The sequence below is a fragment of the Eurosta solidaginis genome, chromosome 1 (assembly GCF_040869045.1).
Source record: "Eurosta solidaginis isolate ZX-2024a chromosome 1, ASM4086904v1, whole genome shotgun sequence".
Taxonomy (NCBI): domain Eukaryota; kingdom Metazoa; phylum Arthropoda; class Insecta; order Diptera; family Tephritidae; genus Eurosta; species Eurosta solidaginis.
In genome coordinates, this window is record NC_090319.1 from 392,302,526 (window position 1) to 392,327,264 (window position 24,739).

The window sequence follows — 24,739 nt, forward strand, 5'->3', positions numbered from 1 at the left end:
AAGGAGCTACCTATGTATATGCCGCTATGTCTGACTTTGGTTTCCCCGCAAAACTAATACGGCTCAGTCAGAATTGGAACGGACTACTCCCGAGCCGTTCGAAACAAAACGAGGTTTCAGACAGGGTGCCGACCTATCGTGCGATTTCTTTAATTTGATGCTGGAGAAAATTGTACTAGCTGCAGAACATAACCGAAAAATTAAACAACAAAAACCATCGGTAATGTTACTTGCAACAAAGCGGCAATACTAGCCGTGTTTTTTTTTACACGCGGATACGTTTACGTTTGCGAGTAAAAAACCGCTTATCCTCTGAATAAAAAGTGAATACCTACTCACTTGGTCTTTCTTCGCTACAATCACACTTAGTCGAAAATAAAAAGTTTAATAGTTTTTTTTCTTAAAACGTTATAATATTTAATAATGCATTCACTTCTTTAACACGATAAAATACACTTATATAAGTAGGTTTTAATTTTGGAAAAAAATTTTAACTTTAGATTTTAGATAAATGTATATAAAAAAGTATTCGCATGTATGCAACAATACAAAGGAGCGCGTCCGCGATTGCCGGCTAAAGGTAAGGCCACATTAGGCTGCACTACGCAGCACTGCACTGCACTACAAAATATTCTTTGCATGTATTCTTATGAGGCAATTCACACCTAGCGTCAGCAGCACTGCGCGACCTGGCACAGCGCGGCAAATTTGATCAACTAGGCAAAAAAGCCGCGTTTGGAAGTGTCGCGCAGTGCTGCTGCCGCTAGGTGTGAATTGCCTCATAAGAATACATGCAAAGAATTTTGCACCATCTTTTTTCAATCTGGGCAAAAGAGTGTGGAACTCTCCTTACTCATATCTTGAGGATGAGATGTCTTGGACCCATAGCCACGACCTTTTGCTTTTCCTTTCCTCTTCTTCGCACAAAAATGAAATAATAACAGCTTCAAAAACTGTGTCGTCCATTTTGCAAACAAAAATAAACACAAACTTTTGCCGCAATGTGTCGCTCGATTGCCGCTTAATGTGAATTGCCAAAATATTTCGCTCTGTGAGGCGCCGCTGCCGCTACGTGTCGCGCAGCGTAATGTGCACGTACCTTAATAGTACCATAGTGTACAAGTACAAGTGTGTTGACTTCTTTCTGACAGGCACTCGCTTAAGTGGGCATAACGGGAAAATCTGGGTTGCCATTGTTGTTTCGGTTGAAAAAGGTCAATTAGGGTTCTGTGCAGAGACGTAAAAGATTGAAACAGGGTTTATGTAGTCACAAAAGTGTTGCTCCTGTTCCACAGCATTTTAATTTTATAGCGCCGTATGCAGATCAAAAGTAAATGCTCAAGAAATTTTTTGAATTATTTCTTTTGCCTTCAAATAGGAGTAGGCAAGAATAATAGAAATAGAAATAGAAGAAAAATAGAAGAAAATAGAATCAACCTCAGATTTTTAGGAGCTTTTTGAGTATGCAGTTTTGTAGTCCAATTGCAATCATCAGCACCTGAAGGTAATAGTTGTTTTTTGGAACTTTGTGGGCCGGTCTAAACTTAAATTAGATTCAATTTTCTAGGTCACTAGTGCAGCTACTCTCAAAATACCTGCATAAAAACATAAATTTAAATAAATTAGTAAATGAATTCATAACATAACTTTCGCGTTTACATTTATTAACTTATCAATATTACGAACTTTACACTGCCGATCAACTGAATAGTTTCAAAATTAAAAATGGTTTTATTCGAAACTTATATTTATTTATGAGTTTTCAATAATTTTCATTTAAAGTATAGCGGAATATAACAGATATGTGATATAAATAAAAATTTCAAAACTTACACAGAGTTCAGAAAAGTTAATCAGAGTTTGAAAGCCCGTCATCAAATTAGAATTACCACAAAACTTGTACGGAAAAAGAACGCAACAAACTCATAAATAAATATAAGACTAAAACCATTTTAAATTTTTATCCTATCCTGTTGATTGATAGTTTATGAAGGTATATAAAAACTTAAAGTAGAGAACTGAGTGGAGGTTTTCCCTATCTTTACTACCGATTCCAATGCGCTTCAAAAACTATTTCAAAATTTTATTGAAGAACTCTCTAAGAATTTTTTTCGGAAACGGCAAATCTCGATAAAAGATATTTTCAACTGAGATAGAGCTTTGTTGATACAACTTCTAACATTGGGCATTTTTGAAAAAAAGTTTGGAAGAAGACGCTCTTCAAAAGTTTGCATTTTAGGTACGTTTTTGTGGCATTTTCGAATCGGCATTCCAAATAAATTGTTGTTCCACTCAGCCGTCGACATATGAAAATAGTTCTTTAGTTTGAACTGGCTTATGAATTAATAGGTCTAGGAAGACTTTTCTCTTTCCGCGCCAACTTTTTGTAACAGCGTGTACATAAAGTTGCAGCATGCTTCATCAGCTACCTTCTTCGGAAGCTGCTTAAGTAGAAATTCGAAGCCTGCAAAAGCTTCCTTAAATGGAGACTCCGACTCCGATTCCCGCAACTTCAACGCATTGCCTTGTTTTTCCAAAAGGTCATCGAACTTCTGCCATATTTCCTGATTTTGGGGCTGGCTAGCTAAACGGGAACGTTTCGGTGGTGTGGGAGTCTATGAATAAACAATAATTAGCAAATCAGTCAGCAATTATAAATGCTTGTGCCCCTACCTCTACCCTCACGTATATCACTGACACTAACCCTACATCTACCCCTCCTCTAATACTACCCCTTCCTTTAACCATATCTCTACTTCTACCCCTTTCTCTTTACCTACCTCTGTTCTTGTTGTTGTTGTAGCGGTGCTTCGCCCCGTTCAATAAGGTTGTCATCGCATTTTTTTCTTACAAATGCAGCAGTACCAATCCCGTGGACCGGGGTTAGCCTCAATGCCTTCCGGGAGCAGGAGGGTAAGGAGCAGTCCCGTTGCGAGGTGCTGCTCCATTGATGACAACTTTTGAGTGTTGTGTACTGGGTTAAACGGGTTTATACCATGACGACAGCCCTTGGTCAGGAAAAAAAATTCCGAGTAACTCCGGTAGCTGAGAACCTGCTGAATTGGGAGTTGCCTACCTCTATCTCCGCCCCTACATCTACCTGTAAACCTACCTCTCCCTCTATCACTGCTCCTATCTCTACCCCTGCTTAGCATCCCATCCACCGCATGTTGTTGTTATTCGCCCCCGTTCATGCAAAACCACCACCACTTATAGGTTTTCATCAAGATCATCAATCATAGTTCAAGGAAAACAGCTGTTTCGACAGGGTTGGGCCATAGAGAGTGAGTCGTTAGATCTGTTGGTCCACATCGCAATAAAAAAGTGGTTTGTCATGTGGGGACTCATCGCAGGCTATACACATATCGGACATGTCCGGGTTGATTCTGGATAAGTAGGCGTTTGTTCTACTACAGTATACAGAACGAAGTTGAATCAGAAAGATGCGCGCCTCCCTCGGTAGTAGGCTACCGTTTGCCGTTCCGGATAACTCCACCAATAACGATGTTCACCGGGCGCAACTCTTCCAATTTTTGTATCATGGATAAGATTGCGAGTCTCGAATGTTTCTATTAGTCAAACGGCGGTGGAGGCACAAGTTGTCGGGCTTTCTTCATATACTTGCGGAGATGTTTTGTCACGTTCCTGGGAGGCGGAGCAGTGTCTAATAATTGTCGACCTGGATATCCGGGTTGATGACAATTCATTAGATGCTGTTTAGTGAACATTTCATTGCGCTCTTTGATGATTATCGTCTTTGCAGTTGCAGTTTTGGGTGCGGTATTTTGACAGGCGACTACATTGGCTAATTGCCTTATATGTACTCAGCAACGTTTCTTTGCCTTTACCCCAGATGCTGCCAGCAAGGGACTTGAGAATTTTGTTGCGACTTTGTACTTTAGAGGCGACTGCGGTGTCATGTTCGTGGAAGCAGAGGCCACCATCGAATATCACACCAAGGATCTTGCGTTGGGTGACTGTCGGTAACCTAGTACCGTCGATGTGTATATCTAGTTCGTCATTAATCTGCTTATTCCCCGTCGTGAATAGGGTTTCTGAAGATTTGGTTGTCTGCATAGGATACTATTGTAACTACTTCTCTTCTTAGATGTTGCGTTCCTAAATTGAAGAACCCACCGCATCTTTCATCTCGGCACCAATAGCTATTTATTTATAATATAGAAGATACATACGTATGTATATACATAAACTTACATATTCATATTGAGAACCAGGGCGTTTTGATGTACTCGCTTCCTCATTTTGGGAATCATCACTGGTAGTGAAAGTTCTGCAAAGAAAAGGAAATTGAATATGATTACTTAAAATTTAATGATATTGTGTGTATATGTACCTTCTCTTTTGGGATACATTTGGCAGGAAGGACATCTCCTCCGCAAACTCCCAATCGATATCCTCATTAAAATATGGCTCACTGAGCTGCTCCCCACCGGCACTTCCACTCTTAAATTTGTTCGTGGCCTTCGCCCGGTAGCGGTAGCTTTCCCTCAAGCTCACCCACGCAGCTTTGCACTCTTCCACTAAATAAAAATACTATAAGTTTTCAAATTGGTATGAATATACAACGTATTATATATACTTACCCGATTTACCAAGCGTAAAACCTATCTCATTCCACGCCTGATCCACTGCATTTTTATTTGAATGCAGCGGATCGCCGATATTCCAAATCCGATCTTTTAATCTAACGGCTGAAATAAGGTTGCGCTTTTCCTCGCTGGAAAAGTGCAATATGCGCTTCTGACGCCTTATTCGCTAACTGTGAGTTTTAAAATGTACACAAGAAATTGCGTAAACTTTGAAATTCTGATTCTGTAAAGCAAAACTATGAACAAAAAAACTCACTGATAAAAAGTCAGTTGATAGTATTTTTGAAAGTCCAAATGTCACTTTTTCTTCAAGAAATAATGCACAACCATTTATTTCTTGGCAAAGAAAGAGTTTACGTGTACACTTTTTCTAAAAAAATCTTTAGAAAATAGTAGTAGAAAATGTATTAAATTTCTTCAGAGCTGCGTACTGCAAAAGAAAATTTCACTCATAAAATTTTTCTTGAGCATTTCTTGGCTGTCATTTTATATGGAATTTTTGGTTTTCTTAAGAGCTGCATACGGCCCTTATATCATGGCGAAAAGTGTTCAGTTCAGAGTTATTGATTTTAATTAAAAGTTTAATTTATTACGGAGGGTTACTCCTTTAATTGTAAAAAGCAGAGAAAACGTAGAGTTTTTCAAATTATTGTAAAAAACTTCTTAATTTGAATTTCTGTACCCAAGTTCACTATGAAAACTGAAAAATGTACACTTATTGAAAACTCATTTGCACACACAATTTACACTTTGAATTTAATTGTTTTTTTATGCACAAAATTTTGAAACTAAAAACAAAATTTTCATTTGTCAGAAAAAATAAAGAAAAAACTGTCTAATGTCAAAAACCGCTATCGAAATACAAACTGGCTTGTTTGTTTTTAATGAACTACGTTGACATTTTCTTGTATTTCGTTAGTATATGAATAGTACTTGACTAGCGAATGGAATATTGTTCATCGCCGATGGCAGTGGTGGGTGTTCGTTGGGGCCTTTCCATTCGCCGCGCACGGCTGCGCATAGGAATTGCCGCCGTCTAATGGGGATGGAGGCGGCTTAAACATCGTCGTTTAGATAATGCTTAGGAGACCCATCTAGCGGCAACTATGTAGCTACAGAACACGTGGTAGCGAAAAGACAGAGACAAACCTCTGGTGGCCATGGTGTATAATATATACCTGAATCGGTTGCGATGAACACACACACCATTTATAGAGGTGATACGTAGATACATATTTCAGTTGCATCTGAGTATAATGCGTATTGAAATTTGGGAGTATTAATTTTCTGCGCAGCAATTTCAGAAGAGTAAATAAAGTTTAACGCTTAGCAGTCCATATATACATAGTTTAATCGTAAACGTAGATGGATGTAAAAAAATACAGCTAATATCAAAAAAAATCAAAATAATATACAAGTATAAAGAAATATAAGAAAATCATTGATTACTTTTGAATATTTTTGATTCTCAGATAGGGTGTTTTTGAAAAAATTCTGAAATAGGGTGTTATTCAGACTTTTCTGGGGTAGGACGTTTTCGGCAGCCGAAATAGGGCGATACTCCACTCAGCGGTCGACATATTAATGAACTTTTAGTAATAGTAATAATGAGTTGCCGCAGCTATTCGTTTCCAATTTTTGTCGAGCTTCTTAAATGTTCTCCCACCAATTGGCAGGCAACGGGTTTATGCCGATTCCAAACGGATAAACAGATAAATTTCTGCTGGGAAGCAGAAATACACTCGGAGTCTTTGCAAAGACATTGTCAGAGGGGCCCCGCTCAGAAAACTGTTTTTTGATGTAGCTCCCCCGGAAATTGAAGCCAGTCCCTCCGGTATCGTAGGCGAGCACGTTATCTCCACACCACGTTGGCTGCCGCAATCATTGTGAATGATGACCATATTGAACAGCCTGTCAGGCAGTTGACAGATAAGAGATCACACTTTGTCATCATTCACAATGGCCGCAATATTCGGTTTACGACAAAAAAATACGAAGCAATAACGAAGGTAAAAAAAAAACAAACGCATATATACAAAAGAAAACTAGCTATCTGAAAGTTTTACCGGCTTTGAAGAAATAGGAGTAGAAAAAAAAAATACTTTCTACGGAAGACATTACAGAAACTATTTTTTCAGCATAAAAAACCTGGCGCTAATACTAAGGACAAATGAGAGTTTACGTTACAGATAGCATTGAATAAATATAAAAAGTTCAATTTGGTCACTTAAACTGTGATGAGCAGTAAAATTCAATGGATCCAGCCAAAATAAACTGCAACTCAGCTGCATTTGAAACTTTTTCTGAAAAACAGGACATAATAGGAAGGGTGTTTCACATATCCTCGTGTATAGTACGTACGTACGTCAGTTACTTAGTTTAACTTTACTGCCTTTTGCTATACTTCAATGGGTTTTGGGTTCAACTACTGATGCTGTAGTGATGAAAAGTTTTACAGACCCACGAGAGAATCGAGAAATAAATAAGCAATAGCTTGATTTTTTATAACAATCAGTTTGTAGTCATAGTTTAGTTTAGTTTAGTAACCAAACCATGACGCCCTAATCGTAACTTAGGATTTGTTTTTTGGCCCATAGCCTATAAATATTTGAGCTTGCGATAAATACTCTAGGGCTTGCCAAACTATTGCCAAGATACGACCCTGGTTATGAAAACTTTTTTCAAAACTATTTTAATATTAATTTTTGCGGGATTTGAACCCGGGTGGTAGCCTAGCACGCTATCACCACACCACGGCACCCACCAACGGATAGTATGGTAAATTTTTCGACCAAGCAAATCTAGGAATGGCAACCAAGGATTCCGATCTCGGGATGTGGATCCCTAGTATGCATGTAAATATTGAGTTTAATTAACTACGACAATCGAATATCAATTGAACTAGATTATAAATCAATTAAGATGATCAACTAGTATTGACCATTTAAATGGGTTTCAATTAATCCAAATAATAAGGAGTAAGGAAGGCTAAGTTCGGGTGTAACCGAATATTACATACTCAGCTGAGAGCTTTGGAGACAAAATAAGGGAAAATCACCATGTAGGAAAATGAACATAGGGTAACCCTGGAATGTGTTTGTATGACATGGGTATTAAAGAGTATTTTAAAAGGGAGTGGGCCTTAGTTCTATAGGTGGACGCCATTTAGGGATATCGCCATAAAGGTGGACCAGGGGTGACTCTAGAATTTGTTTTTACGATATGGTTATCAAATGAAAGGTGTTAATGAGTATTTTAAAAGGGCATGGGCCTTAGTTCTGTAGGTGAATGCCTTTTCGAGATGTCGCCATAAAGGTGGACCAGGGGTGACTCTAGAATTTGTTTGTACGATATGGGTATCAAAAGAAAGATGTTAATGAGTATTTTAAAAGGGAGTGGGCCTTAGTTCTATAGGTGGACGCCTTTTCGAGATATCGCCATAACTCTAGAATTCGTTTTTACGATACGCCTTTTCGAGATGTCGCCATAAAGGTGGACTCTAGAATTTGTTTGTACGATATGGGTATCAAATGAAAGGTGTTAATGAGTATTTTAAAAGAGAGTGGGCCATAGTTATATAGGTGGATGCCATTTCGGGATATCGCCATAAAGGTGGACCGATATGGGTATCAAGTAAAAGGTGTTAGTTAGTATTTTAAAAGGGAGTGGACCTTAATTCTATAGGTGGACGTCTTTTCTAGATATCGCCATAAAGGTGGACCAGGGGTGACTCTAGAATGCGTTTGTACGATATGGGTATCAAATTAAAGGTATAAATGAAGGTTTTAAAAAGGAGTGACCCTTAATTGTATATGTGAAGGCGTTTTCGATATATCGAAAAAAATATGGACCAGGGTGACCCAGAACATCATCTGTAGGGTACCGCCAATTTGTTTATATATGCAATACCACGAACAGTATTCCTGCCAAGAATCCAAGGGGTTTTGATTTCACCATGCAGAACTTTTTCATTTCAAAAAACGAATCTAATCACCATGTTTCATTCCTTTTTTCATATTTCGTATAGAATTATGGCATATTTTCATTTTTCGAAATTTTTGATATCGAAAAAGTGGGCGTGGTCATAGTCGGATTTCGCCCATTTTCAATACCAAGATAAAGTGAGTTCAGATAAGTACGTGAACTAAGTTTAGTAAAGATATATCGATTTTTGCTCAAGTTATCGTGTTAACGGCCGAGCGGGAGGACAGACGGTCGACTGTGTATAAAAACTGGGCGTGGCTTCACCCAATTTCGCCCCTTTTCACAGAAAACAGTTATCGTCATAGAATCTATGCTCCTACCAAATTTCACAATTTTTGTTCGACTTATGGCATTTGTTGGATGTCACAGCGATCAGTATGAACGCCACATAACATGACCAGTACGGGAACACACCATTATTTGGTCATCTGTAATCTCTATATTCACATTCATGTTATCGATAAGTCAATATAACTTCATAATACCTTTTGTCATCACTGTTTTTGAAAATTCTTTGTACATACCGGCAAATTTTCTATACGTACTAATAAACCTATAAAACTATTGATACCACTAAATCAAATTCAGTGTCTTATTATATTAAAATCCGGTAGTAGTGCGGTTATACTAAGCATCTATTTCGAAACCAAGACCATCGACTAAATTGTGAAGGTCTACAACCATACTCAACGGGAAGAGCCTTTTTGGTTGGTTCATCACGCCATTTAAACAACTGCTGAAAGGTAAGGTGACGAGATCGTTGGCTTCGCAGAATATGACCCGGCATTTCATATAGAATCTAATTTGGATTCTGCTCCCGCCACTGGTCCTTCGAGCCGGATCAGTTTTCGCGAAATACCACTAACTCTGATGTCAAGAAATCGCTTGTGTCCACCTAACCTCAAAAGGCATCGCCAAACACGTTTAGTCAATTCTTCGTAACGCGAACAAAGCTGACTGTTTGGAATCGCCAAGAGCGAACGTTCAACACTACAAAGCTCATCATCATTTCTATCAGCATACACCATCAAGGCCATCCGAATCCGTAAACCCCCCAATTGTGACGAAAGGCAACAGGATTTCGAGGTAAGTGACTGTATCATTTCGTTGGCAATTTTTTTTTCTATACCGACATGCCGGAAACCGACTCACCGGCTGAGAAATCAGTGGCTCTCACTGAAGAAGAGCAACTGGTGGCGGAAGAACTCGATCTGCTCGAACGTTTACGTAAAGAGCGACCAAATTTCGATAAAGATGGACCAAATCGACGTTCTAAAGGGCAGTTTGCTACACGCCTCAATCGAATCTCGCAAACTCTTTTAGCCTTCAATGCGAACCATCGCACATTGGTGCGTTCCAGATTATCTCGAGATGACGAATATTTCAAACGGGACATCTTTGGGTCTTTTCAATCTGAGCATGCAGATGCAATCGACCATATCGAAAATGTATTCGACCAACTGTATCCAAATGAAACCCACGAAACCCAAACCGCCTTTCCTAATTCTACTGCATCGGCTTCTGCAACAACGGAAACGATTAATACGATCATACGTGAAGTTCACACCGATAGCACGTTTAGACCTCCTGAGCTGAAAATAGAAAAATTTGACGGCGAACCAACTAAATGGCCAACCTTTTTTGCATCATTTCAAGCTATTCATAATAATCCAAAGTTATCAAAGCATCAAAAATTTGTGTATCTAAAATCATTTCTTACCACAGACGTAACGTCATCCATCGCTCATTTGGAGGTTATGGATGACACGTATGACGAAGCCCTCAATGATTTAAAGGATCGTTATAGTAATGATCAGGTTCTGTTTACAGCATTCATGAGAAAATTTATGAATTTGCCGACTTATAGTCAACGTGAATCGGCAGCTGAGCTTAAATCATTGCATGACTCTGCACGTGCCTACGTTGTTCAATTGAAGAACCTTAAGTTCAATACCGAGGCGAATTCTGAGTTTTTTGCGTTCCATTTACTCGAGAAGCTCTCACCAGCTACACGTCTTGATTTTGAAAGATATCGCAAGGAACCGAAGACAGTTGCAAAACTTCAACAATTACTAGACTTTTTGAAATCGACATTTCTCATTGCTGATGCTGCCGTTCATGCAAGTCACCACAACAATTCCAAAGCATCACTTAATGCAAAGCCTAACAATATATCCACCAAGCCTGTTAACAGAAGGGAAGTACGAAATCTTCACGTCGCAAAAAAATCCATCATCTGTCCGATCGAAGGGTGTAAGGGATCACATGTCCTTCGCAAGTGCCAACAATTTTTGCAATGGACCCCCTTTGAGCGCAAATCGTTCGCAAGTACCCATAAGCTGTGCTTTAATTGTCTCGGTCATTCAACCTCAACACCATGTTCTAGCAAGCATTCTTGTTTTACCTGTGGTGGTAGGCATCACACTTTATTGCATTTCAACCATTCAAAGTTAACATCAAATACAACATCTCTCCGAGATACAGAACCGTTATCGAACTCACCTCACGTTAACCATGCGCCTTTGGTTAATCCGCAAATGGTTTCCAACAATTTGGTACACACAAGTTCCACAATTCTACTTGCAACAGCAATTGTCAATGTCATTGATGCATCTGGCCAGCCTGTCCGGCTTCGTGCATTAATCGACAATGGATCGCAGCAATCCGTCATTACTACGCGCGTCGTTCAACGACTGAAATTACCCTTCATTCCTTTCTGTATAGGTTACCGGCCCATGGGGGAATCTCAATACAAAATTGCTGATAAGGGAGTTATTCTTAGTATTCAATCAATTGTCAATCCTAACTTTAATTTTAAATCGAAATTTGCAGTTCTTCCATCAATCACCTCGGAGTTGCCTTTGCATCCAGTCAAAGTGAAGTCTTGGCCTCATCTTAAAAATTTATCACTGGCTGATCCTCACTATGCAACTCCGGGCCAAATTGATTTGTTATTGGCCGGCGATGTATACGGTCGCATTCTTGAAAGCGGGGTGTGTAAGGGTGAGATCGGTGATCCCATTGCTCAATGCACGGCTTTGGGGTGGATCCTGTTTGGGGAATTATTTCAACAAAATCATGTTCTAACCTTTTCATTAACTCAGTGTAACCATATTTCCACAACAGAAATACGAGATTTGCTTACAAGGTTTTATGAACTAGAGGAAGTACCTATTGTCAGATCGATATCCAAGGAAGATGAATGGACAGAAAGGTTTTACCAGGAGACTACCCTTCGTCAACGAAATGGAAGGTTTATGGTGCGCCTACCCTTCAAATCCTATTTAGATCCGTCAATTGCATTAGGTTCCTCCTACGAAGTGGCACTTCAACGCTTTCAATCGCTACAACGTCGCTTCAGCCGTGACGACAAATTCAAGGAAGCATATTTTAAGGTCTTTAACGAGTATCAAAAATTGAATCAGGTCAAGTTAATGCACCAGATCCAAGAAAAGCATTATTATTTGCCGCACCATGCAGTGTTTAAAGAAACCAGCCTCACCACCAAACTTCGACAGGTTTTCGACGGCTCGGCCAAGTCTACAAACGGAAAATCGTTAAACGACATTTTGACCACCGGTCCCGTTTTACAAGCCAATTTAGTCTCAATTATTCTAAACTGGAGAACGCACAAATATGCCTTCATTGCAGATATTGAAAAAATGTATCGACATGCATCCAGACGACACCCACTATCAATACATTTTATGGCAAGACGACGACAATTCGGGCATTCAAACATATGCGCTTCAAACTGTAACGTTTGGCCTCGCACCATCACCGTATCAGGCTATTAAAATCTTCACGTATTGGCCGAAGAAGCCAAACTCACTTCGCCAGCGGTCTACAGCGCTCTTAAGTTTGAAACATACGTGGATGACGTCACGACCGGAAGCGAAACAATCGAGGACGCCATACAAATGATTCAAGAACTCATTAAGTTGCTTCGCAGTGCTGGTTTTGAACTTCGCAAATGGGCGAGCAATTCACCCGAAATTCTTAAGCAAATTCCCGTCGATTATGGCGATGAAACCACGATGTGTTTATTCAATCCTGAAGATTCCATTAAAGCACTTGGGTTGGGATGGTCAAGACTCAGCGATTTTTTTACCTTTTCGATGAAATTTCCAACGGCGACGCGACTGACAAAACGCAATGTCTCCTCGATAGTGGCACGTCAGTTCGACCCACTCGGTTGGCTGAATCCCTTCGTCACCAAGGAAAAAATTTTTCTAAACAAGCTATGGGAACAGAAATTGGATTGGGATGAACCCATAACGTGTATCAATCTACAGTCTGAATTTAACCAAACTATGGATGACCTTCAGGTTATCAAGTACATTGAAATCCCTCGCTGGATCCGTACATCCTCAACGAACAAAAACAACCAACTTCACGTTTTCTGCGACAGTTCAACCAAGGCCTACGCCACCGCGATTTATCTCCGAACGGTCGACGTAAACGGATACGTCTATGTCAACCTATTAGCAGCAAAGAGTAAACTGGCACCCATTCGAAAACCGTTAACAATACCTAGAGCAGAACTATGCGGTGCGACGCTGGCGGTCACATTACTTGATGCTGTCAAACAATCATTGAGACTTAACATCGACAAGGTTTTTATGTGGACCGAATCCACCGTCGTATTATCCTGGATTCGAGGAGATCCCAATCGCTGGGCTGTCTTCGTATGCAATCGCGTTCACAAAATTCTGGCGTCGACTGAAGTTGAACAATGGAATCATGTCTCTTCCTCAGCTAATCCAGCCGATCTCAACAGTCGGGGTTTAACAATTACCGAATTGCGCGATTCGTCACTATGGTGGCACGGACCTCCATTTCTATCTTTGTCACAAGCGGAATGGCCAAACTCATCATACGAACTTCACGACGATGATGATTCCGAACTTCGTGCTCGATTCAAAAGCATAAATCTTACTACAAAGGAAGAGGGCGGATTGGAACCACTCCTTAAACGATTTTCCAACTTCAATCGCCTTCGTCGAGCTGTCGCATACGCCATTCGTTTTGTGAAAATTATGAGATCTTCAATCAACCTCACACGGCAACGTCCATCAATTGCAATGCTTTCGAACCCAATAAGCCACCTCATTCAACATATCCCTCCTCCTACAGTTATCGAAATTCAACATAGCGAATTGTCACTCATCCGCTGGATCCAATCCACGGAATTCTCATCCGAGCTCAAAACAGTTCACACTAAGAAACCAATTCCAAAATCTAGCAAACTATTTCGTCTTAATCCATTCATTGACGATAATAATATTCTTCGTGCAAATGGCCGCTTGCAAAATGCCTTTATGTCGTTTGAAGAGAAATTTCCAATAATACTCCCGTCAAGGAGCCACCTCGCGACGTTAATCGTATACCATTATCATCGCCTCACGTTACATGGAGGGCCCCAAGTCACCGTCAATCAAATTCGACAAATTTACTGGATTTTAGATGTGCGCAATCTCGCTCGTCGTCTCATCCGAAGCTGTGTTATTTGTTTCAGGGCGCGTCCAGTTTTATCTCAACAACAAATGGCCGCCTTACCCACGGTGCGTGTGAACCACAACACTCGACCATTCGCTTCCACCATCATCGATTACGCAGGTCCATATGACATTCGTTCCTCAAGAGGTCGCGGCCAAAAGTCATACAAGGGCTACGTCGCTGTGTTCACTTGCATGAACACCAAAGTAGTTCACTTGGAGGCAGCTGGCGATCTCTCGACCCAAACATCCCTACACGCATTCGACCGTTTTGTGGCCAGGCGAGGATTTTGTCACGACGTATTCAGTGACTGCGGAACGAATTTTGTTGGTGCTGATCATGAGAATCAAAGAAGCCAATCCCAATATCTCCGATCAATAGCAAGGGAAATTATCCCAGCTCTCACGAATCGACATATTCAATGGCATTTTAGCCCACCCGGTGCTCCTCATTTTAATGGTTTAGCTGAAGCGGCGGTGAAATCCATGAAATTTCACTTGGCTAGAGTAATCGGAAAGGCCAAATTGACTTTTGAGGAGTTCTCAACCGTCCTAACCCGCATTGAGGCGGTGCTAAATTCCAGACCGATCGCACCAATTACGGATAATCCCAACGACTTTACTGCAATAACGCCTGGACACTTCCTCACGGGCAACGCTCTTCTATCTCGACCGCAACCACCATGTGAATCGAATCCAATTAAACGACATCAGCTAATGGACCAAATGGTTCAGCACTTTTGGCAGCGATTCAAAGAGGATATTTTGTCTACTATGCAGATCCGTACTAAATGGCAAGAAAGGAAGCCGAACATTAAGGAAAACGATTTGGTTATCATCAAAGATGATCGCTTTCCAGTTGGTCAGTGGCCCATGGGTCGCGTGGTCTCGTTACATCCCGGAAGCGATGAGCTCATTCGCGTGGTAACCATCAAGACAGCCACGGGCACGTTCAAAAGACCGATCACAAAGCTCGCCTTGGTACCCATCGTTGCTCATTAACCTGTTAACTATTGCCATACGAATTTGGGTCAGTCACTTATTCTCCTATTCGAGTAAAACTATGTGGATTTCATATATATACAACCTGTTTACTTATTGCCATACGAATTTGGTTCAGTCATTTATTCTCTTCTCCGAGTAATGCCATGTTGATTCATATACAACCAGTTTAACGCAGGACTAATGCCAACAATGTTGCCATGGCCGGGAGAATGTTGGATGTCACAGCGATCAGTATGAACGCCACATAACATGACCAGTACGCGAACACACCATTATTTGGTCATCTGTATATTAACATAGACATTTGTAATCTCTATATTCACATTCATGTTATCGATAAGTCAATATAACTTCATAATACCTTTTGTCATCACTGTTTTTGCAAATTCTTTGTACATACCGGCAAATTTTCTATACGTACTAATAAACCTGTAAAACTATTGATACCACTAAATCAAATTCAGTGTCTTATTATATTAAAATCCCGTAGTAGTGCGGTTATACTAAGCATCTATTTCGAAACCAAGACCATCGACTAAATTGTGAAGGTCTACAACCATACTCAACGGGAAGAGCTTTTTTGGTTGGTTCATCACGCCATTTAAACAACTGCTGAAAGGTAAGGTGACGAGATCATTGGCTTCGCGGAATATGACCCGGCATTTCATATAGAATCTAATTTGGATTCTGCTCCCGCCAGCATTAAAAGTATTCTAGACAAATTAAATGAAAAGGGGCGGAGCCACGCCCATTTTGAAATTTTCTTTTATTTTTGTATTTTGTTGCACCATATCATTACTGAAGTTGAATGTTGACATAATTTACTTATATACTGTAAAGATATTAAATTTTTGTTAAAATTTACTTTAACAATTTTTTTTTAAGTGGGCGCACATACACAGTAATAGGAGTAACGTTCCTGCCAAATTTCATCATGATATCTTCACCGACTACCAAATTACAGCTTGCAAAACTTTTAAATTACCTTCTTTTAACAGTGGGTGGTGCCACGCCCATTGTCCAAAATTTTACTAATTTTCTATTCTGCGTCATATGATCAATCCACCTACCAAGTTTCATCGCTTTATCCGTATTTGGTAATGAATTATCGCATTTTTTAGGTTTTTCGAAATTTTCGATATCGAAAAACTGGGCGTGGTTATAGTCCGATTTCGTTCATTTTAAATAGCGATCTGAGATGGATGCCCAGGAACCTACATACAAAATTTCATTAAGATACCTAAAAATTTACTGAAGTTATCGTGTTTACGGACAGACGGACGGACGGACGGACATGGCTAAATGAATTTCTTTTTTCGCCCAGATCATTTTGATATTAGAAGTCTATATCTATCTCGATTAGTTTATGCGGTTACGGATTACCGTTATGCGAACAAAATTAATATACTCTGTGAGCTCTGCTCAACTGAGTATAAAATTGTTGGCAGTCACATGGATTATAATCCATTTTACTTTGCTTTGTCTAGTAAAATCATGATCATATTATTTAAATGTACATAGTTCTAACATAATGCAAAAATAACGGTCATTTACTTTTCAAGTACATCTGGACATTTTCCCTTGTGTATACAAATATTGTCTGAAAACGACGAAGTAGCTATTACACTAAATGCCTTTATTCCGGGGTCTGTAACAGTGGAAAATAGTCTGAAAGATTTATTGTCATTCCAGATGTCGATGGTCTCTTCTAAGGAACTTTAATGATGACGTTTTTGAGCGTTATGCACATAGAAGAAGGAGTGCAGTTCCACTCAAATGGGAGAAACAAGTGGAGGAAGACTTGATCTTGGTGCTCCAAATCGGCTATTCTCAGACACTTGTTTATAAACGTTTGCAGTCGCCGGTTAATGCGGTCAGAGACAAACCAGGTTTCGGACCCGTATAACAGAACTGATTTCACGCTGGTGTTAAAAATCTTCAGTTTTGTTTTCATCGACAATATGCGAGAGCGCCATACTCGGCCTAACCTGTGGAATGCAGTTCGTGCCTTGCAGATCCTTGCAGATACATCCGATTCTGCGCCGCCATCTTTAGTAATTTGGCTGCCAAGGTAGCAGAATTCTTCTACATCCTCAATGACGGTAGTGTTGCCATTTGATACAAGTTGGAAAGGAGATGTGTTCATTGTTTGCAGTCTCATTAGCTTAGTTTTTGCGTAGTTAATTTTCAAACCGACTGCGCGGGCGTTGACTTCGAGTCGCTGGAGTTTTGCGGCAACAGCAGCTAGTGTGTGAGTAGTGAAGACGATATCATCAGCGTACTCTTAATCACTTAGTTTCTGATTCAGCCTCCATTGTAACCCATCTGGGGCTTCTGCGTTTGTGCGCTTCAGGACATGGTCCAGCACTACTATGAAAAGCAGCGGTGATAGGACGCGCCCTTGTCGTACGCCTTTGTTTATGCTAAATTTGTTGCTGTTTTTTCCTTTGAAGCGTACACTGATCATTGCATCTTTGTAGAGGGCCTTAATCATGTCGATGACTTTCCCTGGGACCCCGCAGTTTTGTAGCGCACTCCATATCGCGTCACGGAAGATTGTGTCAAACGCACGGGAATGGGAAACAAACTTATGTACACATTATTAGTGATTATTCACAAAATCAATGCATTATACAAGTTGGTTTAGTTTTAGCCTAGCTGACCAGGGCCCGAATCGCCACATACGATCACGGATCGAAAACTATACGAAAGACAATTACGTGATACGTCAGACGTATGGGTCGATTGGCATTACCACATACGAAAGCTATCGTATCGTAATTCATTCTTAGTTCACAATAGATTTTAAGGTCCACACCACTGTGGATTTTATTTTTATGTCACAATAGATGTGGAAATGTCAAAATATTTAAAAATTTTAATAAACAAACGAAATTTCAAAATAATGTGCACTTACTTTTCTATATAAGTTCAAGCGATAGTGAGGAAGATGAAACAGTAGCACAGAGGCTACTTAGAGATAAAAGTGATCGTTTAGCTTTACCACAAACTGTGGCAAATAAAGTTTTACAAGTATACAAAAATGTGTGTTCTGCAGATTCTTGAAACGATTTAGATTATCTAAAGAGGCTTTCCAGTTTGTACTTCATGCCTTAAATTTGAAGCAGTCGGATGCAAAAGCGGTGCCTCCAGTTCTACAACTAGCTGCCGCACTTTCTCTTCTAGGAAATGACGGGTATCAGCATTGTGTCGGCAGTGATTATTTGGTTGGAATGTGCCAGAGCACTGTGTCAAAGATAACATCCCACGTTATTCTCGAAATGGAGAACAAGTTGTGTCCACAAAATATACAATTTCATTTAAACGAAACTTTGGAATGCAAGCAATGGTTTATGGATAAATACAAAATACCTGGAGGTAGGCAATTGTTCAATTACATTTATTAAATAAGTTTTTTAATTGAATATCTACTTTTACAGTCATCGGTTGCATTGATGGCACACACATCGGCTTGCAAAGACCATCTGTGGATGAGCATATGTACTTTAATAGGAAAGGATACCATAGTATCAACGCAATGATAGTGAGTTGTTGCTCATTTTCTTTATTCTTTGTACTAACTATATAAATATTTTGGCAGATGTGCGATCACACCTATAAAATTTTGGCAATCAACTGTCAGTACGGTGGTGCGGCTCCTGATTCCTTCGTTTGGAGGCATTCAGATCAACGACGAGTATTGCAAGAGAGGTTTGAAATTAATAGGAGGAGCAATGCGTGGCTTTTAGGTACGACAGTGTATGCTTTGTGGTTAATATTACTATTGTAATGACAATTTTCATTTCAACAGGTGATTCTGGCTATCCACTAGAGCCGTGGTGCATAACGCCTTACCGAAACCCCGCCGATGGCTCCAGTGAATCCGCATTTAATGATGTACACTCAAAAGCAAGATGTATCATCGAACGTACCATTGGTATTTTTAAAGGACGTTGGAGAATATTAGGCTATGGCAATAGGGGTAGATACCATCCTACAAAAGTGGCACGATTTGCTTTACATAATATCTGCATACAGTTCAAAATTGATTACAACGTACGAAGATATGAATCAGACCAAATCAGCGATGTTGACCCAGGCGAAGCCAACCATCTTACCACAATTGGTCAAACAATAAGAGACAAAATAAAACACTCTCTAATTAATTCCACGTAAACATTAAGAAAAAACGATTTGTAAAAGCAAATGAATTCATTTAATTGTTTTTACTAAGTGCTAAGTATGTATGTTAAAATTAGAGATAAATGAAATCACTATTCGCTTAATTGCTAAAATCACAAAAATTAAAAAAATTCAGGTAAAAACTTTGTTTTTACTAAGTGCTAAGTATGTATGTTAAAATTAGAAATGAAATTCATATTCGTTTAATTGCTTAAAATCAAAAAAATAAAAAAAATTCAGATACAAACTTGTTAAAGCTAACATAAAATCACAAAAATTAAAAAAATTCAGGTAAAAACTTTGTTTTTACTAAGTTCTAAGTATGTATGTTAAAATTAGAAATAAAATAAATGAAATGAATAGTCGTTTAATTGCTTAAAATCAAAAAAATAAAAAAAATTCAGATACAAACTTGTTAAAGCTAACATAAAATTTTAATTTCTTCTTTTTCTATTTACACTTATTGCTAGAGACTCTAATTCTAAATTTTTGATTTGTAAATCAAGTGCATGTGATTCTTGATGCAGTTTATGCTTCTTCTTAATGGTTAGAATCCTTTCATGCACTTGCAACAACCTCTCCTGCACCTGCACCAATCGGTCAATCTTCTCCCCCAAATCGCGCTGAAAATCAGACACTCTACTCAAATTTTGTTGAAGCAGGGACAATTTTTCGGCACTCTTACTTACTCGCCGTGGAGTATTGCACCGAGAGGTTACACGCGGTGTTGGGGTAGTAAGCGACCTAGATGGACCAGGCAAAGCGCTGGCTGATGCGCTGCTTGTTCCACCATCACTGTTGCTCTCACTATCACTATTTTCGGTGCTGCTTCTTTGAGCGGGTGAATTGCCAAAAGTGCGAACGGTACTATTCCCGTCCACTGCGACCTCAAGTCCGGCTGCCTCTATAATCAATTCCTCAGTTGCACTGATGAGAATTTCATTATAAGGACCTCCTCCAGTTTGTCTTTTGGACAATTTGTTGTGGGAAAGCTTCTTCTTCCCCTGATATTTTTGATCCGCGAAAACCTACGAGCAAACATTTGTAAGTATCTTGATTGCACTTTATACATATATATATATATACCTTCCTCCACATTTTGGCGTCTTTGACTGGTGGTCCGTCAGCATTTAAACGCTTGGAAAGCTCCTCCCACAGTCTGTTGGACGTTGCTCTATCTTGTGCGGAATTGGGAAATTTGTTTTTCCCCAAGTTCGGGTGTTCCGCCATAAACTGCACCATGCACTCCTTTTGGTTTGGGTTTAGCTTGTTAAAATTCGTCCTTAAATAATAAAATGTAGTCCAACAATAATATAAACACATATTTTGAGAAATAACTTACATTTTCTCTGATATTTGTATTAAATTTTTGTATATTTATATATTTGTACTCGCTTTCGGTTGCCGGTTTGTAATCGAATAACAATACGAACGATCGAGTGCAATTGTCTCTCGTTCACGGTTGTCGCGATACCGATTTACGATCCACAAAGTACGATCACGTATGTCATAATCCGAAAAACGAGTTTTTACGTGACGAGCTATACGATCACGTATGTGGCGATTCGGGCCCTGAATTTAATTCACAAAATAGGTTTTGATTTTAAACAGTAGAAAGTAATATGAAAGAAAAAATGACATGGTAGAACAATAATCATTACTGCGTGTACACTGAATTGTCTCTTGCCATCAAAAACGAATATATGTACATATGTATGTAAAAATGTATGCGCGCATATCATTACGGAAAAAAATAAAAAGATGTATTTCATACTAAGCTTGTATGTTTGAAGAAAAGGAAACTTCACTTGATATATTAATATCTATTCATGTACATGCATGTGTATGTACAGGCGTGTGCGTAAATGTATATATGCATATATAATCAAAAATACAATATTAATAAATTGGTAAATTTACATTAGGTATATGGGGCATTAGGTAATCACAAATAATTTCATCTTCATATATATATATAGCATTTCTACCTAGCGTCGATGATCTTCTTGCTTGCATTCCTTAAATAAGCATTAAAACATTTCCTACGCCAATTACAAAATATAATTGTTTAAATGGTTAAAAGAAAATGACTTAATAATATTAGCCAACCGCAAATGTTGGCAATCATGTTAAATATTAAAGTACTATGAAGAGAACTTAGTTAAGAAAAATATCTATAATAAATGGTTGCTTCGAACGATGTCATATAACCATTTGTTATTATTGCATCATACAGCTCTCTCAAACATGTCCACTTCACTCACATGTTTTTGATCGTAAAATGCTGGAGAGTCTGCTGTGCAACAAAAACAACAAAAATATTATATTTTGCGTTTAGCTAACTACGCTTTGGTAAGTAATGCATTTTGACCAACTTTTCGAAGTTGGCTAACTTATGCTATAGTGGATCGTAAAAATAAAGGGCCTAAATCTTCTTAAGGCTTTCTTTAAGTCTAGCTGCTAGTATAACAATACTAGTTATTTCATTAAATTTTATAAAATTAATTCCAATTTCTCTGCAACATTCTATGTATCCTAATTTTATGTTTCTAAACCTAAACTAACGAAGAGGAAGAACTCGTTTCTTCGAGTTTGAGTTGGAACTCTTAAACAAATTTACATTATATATATGTTATGTGTATGCATATTAAAAATCTAATTTTTACATTTTCGTTGGATAATTTACATTTCCTTATTGATTTGGGGTTTTGAAGACTCCAACGATGATGAAACGTATGTTAAAACAAGATTTTATGTACGGCCTAGGTGAAGGTCAGGGGCATGTAGATTTTCAGGAACTGGTGATGACTTGATGCTAATCACCGTGGAAGCGGAATGCGGGTGAAGTAAAGGGGAGGGTTGCTTGCGATTCGCACAAGCAACCCACATGCATATGATGCAAAAATATGCTGGCAAATAGATTTTCGGAAAAATGTGGTGTTTGTTTTCGTGTAGAAAGAATCTGCGGAAGAAACCGATACCGCTCTATTAGAAATTTTTCTTTCACTTTCAACACCACACAATTTAATATCAAAGAAGGGATAAAAGGGTTTAATTCTTTAAAGAAAAAGCATAAAGACTTACCACAGATATGTATGTACTCCTGCTCAAGGTGGCTTTGATATCCTGACGACAGGAACGTTAGTATAATTAAAAAATGTGTATTAAGTCGTATGGGCTTGCCGAATTTATCGATTCAATCGAACACAAAAATTTCAGCTTTTATATCTAATAAAACTTAGTGGATATTTATATATATCACACAACTTCACTTTTATTAGATATTTAGACTTTTATAAGTCTATTCATAAATTCACTCCGATTTGCTAATTAAACTTTACCACGACCACGATGTTGATTCGATCAGATATCCACAGGAAAGGAACGATGGTTGCTTCAGGAAGTTATATTAGACCCTCGAGTTTACCATATGTGTCGATAACTCAGTTTAAAAACATATGTTTTTTTTTTTTTGTCATTAACAGAGGTAGAATATTGAAGTTGAAACAGTGGTGGCCAAGCAAAAAAATGGGAGACAATATCAATGAAAACTAAAAGCAGCTATAGATTGAAGGAAAAAAATGAAATTATATTTGCGGCTTAGTACTACGGTACACTGTTTGCTGCTATTTCTGCTTCGTTTGCTGTGCTTTCGGCAAATTTTCGTTTATCTCTCCTTACTGCATTTCTGACTTGTCGATGGGCCGCATTATAGGTTTGCAGGATGCGGTCGCGCTCAGGAATCGATGAGATGTTGAGTTGAGCTCTCAGTTGTTTGCGTTCTTCTATCAGCTGCCAGGTACTGTCGCTCATCCAAGGCTTTCTCTTGCATTCATTTTTTCGGGCAGTCTTTTCTGCAGCTTGGCAGCATGCAGTTGCGATTTGCTTCATAGTCAAAGTCTCATTTTCAGGGAGAGAGTTGCTTAGCTCTTGCTGGTATTGTTGAGCAATATCCGACCTTTTTAGCTTCTCAATGTTAAAGAATTTTTTACGAGCTTCTTGTTTTCTAATGCCTTCTGGGCGGAGGCGGAGTTCACCGACAACCAGATTGTGGTCGCTGTATACGTCTGCACCTCTGCGTGTGCGCACATCGATGAGGGAGTTGTGAAATCGTCTGCTAATCAATAGGTGGTCAATTTGGTTGCGGGTATGGCCGTCGGGAGACTGCCATTATATTTGTGTATGTTGCGATGCTTAAATTTCGTGCCACCTATGAAAAGATTATGATTTGCGCAGAGCTCGAGTAGACGGTCACCGTTATTGTTTCTGTTTGACGCTAGAGCGTGCTTACCCAGTATTCTTTCGAAATTGGCGTTATTCGTGCCCACCTTGGCATTAAAGTATCCTAGGACAATGACTATGTCCCCTTTTGGGGCAGAATTAACAGTAGAGTCAAGCAGATCATAGAACTCTTCTTTTGCGTCGTCAGTATCGGGTTCCGTTGGCGCGTAGCATTGTATTATTGTAATGTTGCGGAATTTACTTCTAAATCGGGCCGTAATCATGCGTTCTGAAATTGGTTTATAGCTTAACAGCGCGCTTTTTGTGCGTTTGTCCACTAGGATGCCAACACCGTTGGAGCGTCTTTGCGCATTACCACTGTAGATGAAATAGTGGCCAGCAAGGGTGGTGAACTCTCCTTGCCCAGTCCATCTGGTTTCTGATAGACCTAAGATTTTAATATTGTAAAGCTCCATCTCTCTGCAGACTTGCGCTAGTTTTGATGATTCAGAGAGAGAGCGTACGTTCCATGTTCCAATTCGAGTCATATGTTCAATTGAGTAGGAGAGGCTATGTATTCGCAAATCACTACCCCATTAGAACTCCAATAGAGTTATTGCTTTAGTTTTATATTTTTGATCAGAAAATAATCGTGGTTTTGAAATTTATTCACACATAAGAGTTTATAGCGATACGAAATATATAAAAAAGTAAATGCATATTCTGCAAATTGCTGTCGTTTTGTTTCGAAATCGTTCGCAATATTCTACAGATTGCTTAGTTTAATATGTTTCGGACCTGGCTTAGGCAAATACATATTTGAGAGAATTATCTAAATAAACAAGGAAACAGTTATAGAAAATACAGTTGAATAAACAGTTAACTGATATGATATTTTGATCAAAATTAAAAAAAATGCTGGCTGGGCAAAAGTAATTATTCAAGACAAGAAATAATAGTAGGGGAGCCGACTGCAAAAAACATGTTGCATGTTGTATTCAAATGGGACCAGTATAACTCATTTACTGGTATTTGGGGTAACCTCAAACCATGGACTTGCCACATCCTAGCTGTCAATGAAAAGTCAATTTTCTGGCTGGCAACGCCCGACCCCAAAAGTACCGACTTGCCACCTCCTATCGTGGAAGAAACCCTTGACAAGTCGATTCAAAGGACACGGTATGCTTGAACGAGTTTTATTCCGAAGTCATAGTTGTAGGTTAAATTAAGCTCAGCAAT

At 39.0% G+C, this 24,739-nt stretch overlaps 2 protein-coding genes and 1 long non-coding RNA gene across 4 annotated transcripts; 1 reads left to right on the forward strand and 2 right to left on the reverse strand.

The window, feature by feature from the left end:
- Nucleotides 1–1,640: 1,640 nt before the first annotated feature.
- LOC137245657 (uncharacterized) lies at nucleotides 1,641–4,825 on the reverse strand. Its single transcript, XM_067776686.1, has 4 exons — nucleotides 4,605–4,825; nucleotides 4,355–4,541; nucleotides 4,216–4,291; nucleotides 1,641–2,615 (listed from the first exon to the last, which is right to left on the reverse strand). The coding sequence occupies exons 2-4, from the start codon at nucleotides 4,387–4,389 to the stop codon at nucleotides 2,352–2,354; spliced, it is 375 nt and encodes a 124-aa protein (XP_067632787.1). The 5' UTR covers nucleotides 4,390–4,541; nucleotides 4,605–4,825; the 3' UTR covers nucleotides 1,641–2,351.
- Nucleotides 4,826–15,448: 10,623 nt separating this feature from the next.
- LOC137238506 (putative nuclease HARBI1) lies at nucleotides 15,449–19,560 on the forward strand. 2 transcript variants are annotated; one of them, XM_067763594.1, is made up of 5 exons: nucleotides 15,449–15,716; nucleotides 18,156–18,475; nucleotides 18,538–18,641; nucleotides 18,699–18,846; nucleotides 18,909–19,560. In XM_067763594.1, exons 2-5 carry the CDS (start codon nucleotides 18,331–18,333, stop codon nucleotides 19,271–19,273), a joined length of 762 nt encoding a protein of 253 aa, XP_067619695.1. In that variant the 5' UTR covers nucleotides 15,449–15,716; nucleotides 18,156–18,330; the 3' UTR covers nucleotides 19,274–19,560. The 2 variants fall into 2 exon arrangements, with proteins under 2 accessions (XP_067619695.1, XP_067619696.1); XM_067763595.1 differs by lacking the exon at nucleotides 15,449–15,716 and having other exon boundaries at nucleotides 17,670–18,475.
- On the reverse strand, nucleotides 19,228–20,833 carry LOC137238507 (uncharacterized). Its single transcript, XR_010949205.1, has 3 exons — nucleotides 20,622–20,833; nucleotides 20,366–20,561; nucleotides 19,228–20,307 (listed from the first exon to the last, which is right to left on the reverse strand). It is a non-coding gene; the product is annotated as an uncharacterized lncRNA (long non-coding RNA).
- Between the last annotated feature and the right edge of the window lie 3,906 nt (nucleotides 20,834–24,739).

Bases quoted from the DNA above. Each gene is read 5' to 3' on its own strand.
- LOC137245657 (XM_067776686.1), bottom strand. From the start codon at position 4,389: ATGTCCTTCCTGCCAAATGTATCCCAAAAGAGAAG. The intron at 4,292-4,354 runs GTACATATACAC...TTTTCTTTGCAG, and splicing joins AATGTATCCCAAAAGAGAAG to AACTTTCACTACCAGTGATG. The intron at 2,616-4,215 runs GTAAGTTTATGT...GTTTATTCATAG, and splicing joins CTGGTTCTCAATATGAATAT to ACTCCCACACCACCGAAACG.
- LOC137238506 (XM_067763594.1), top strand. From the start codon at position 18,331: ATGTGCCAGAGCACTGTGTCAAAGATAACATCCCACGTTATTCTCGAA. The intron at 18,476-18,537 runs GTAGGCAATTGT...CTACTTTTACAG, and splicing joins TAAATACAAAATACCTGGAG to TCATCGGTTGCATTGATGGC. The intron at 18,847-18,908 runs GTACGACAGTGT...TCATTTCAACAG, and splicing joins GAGCAATGCGTGGCTTTTAG to GTGATTCTGGCTATCCACTA.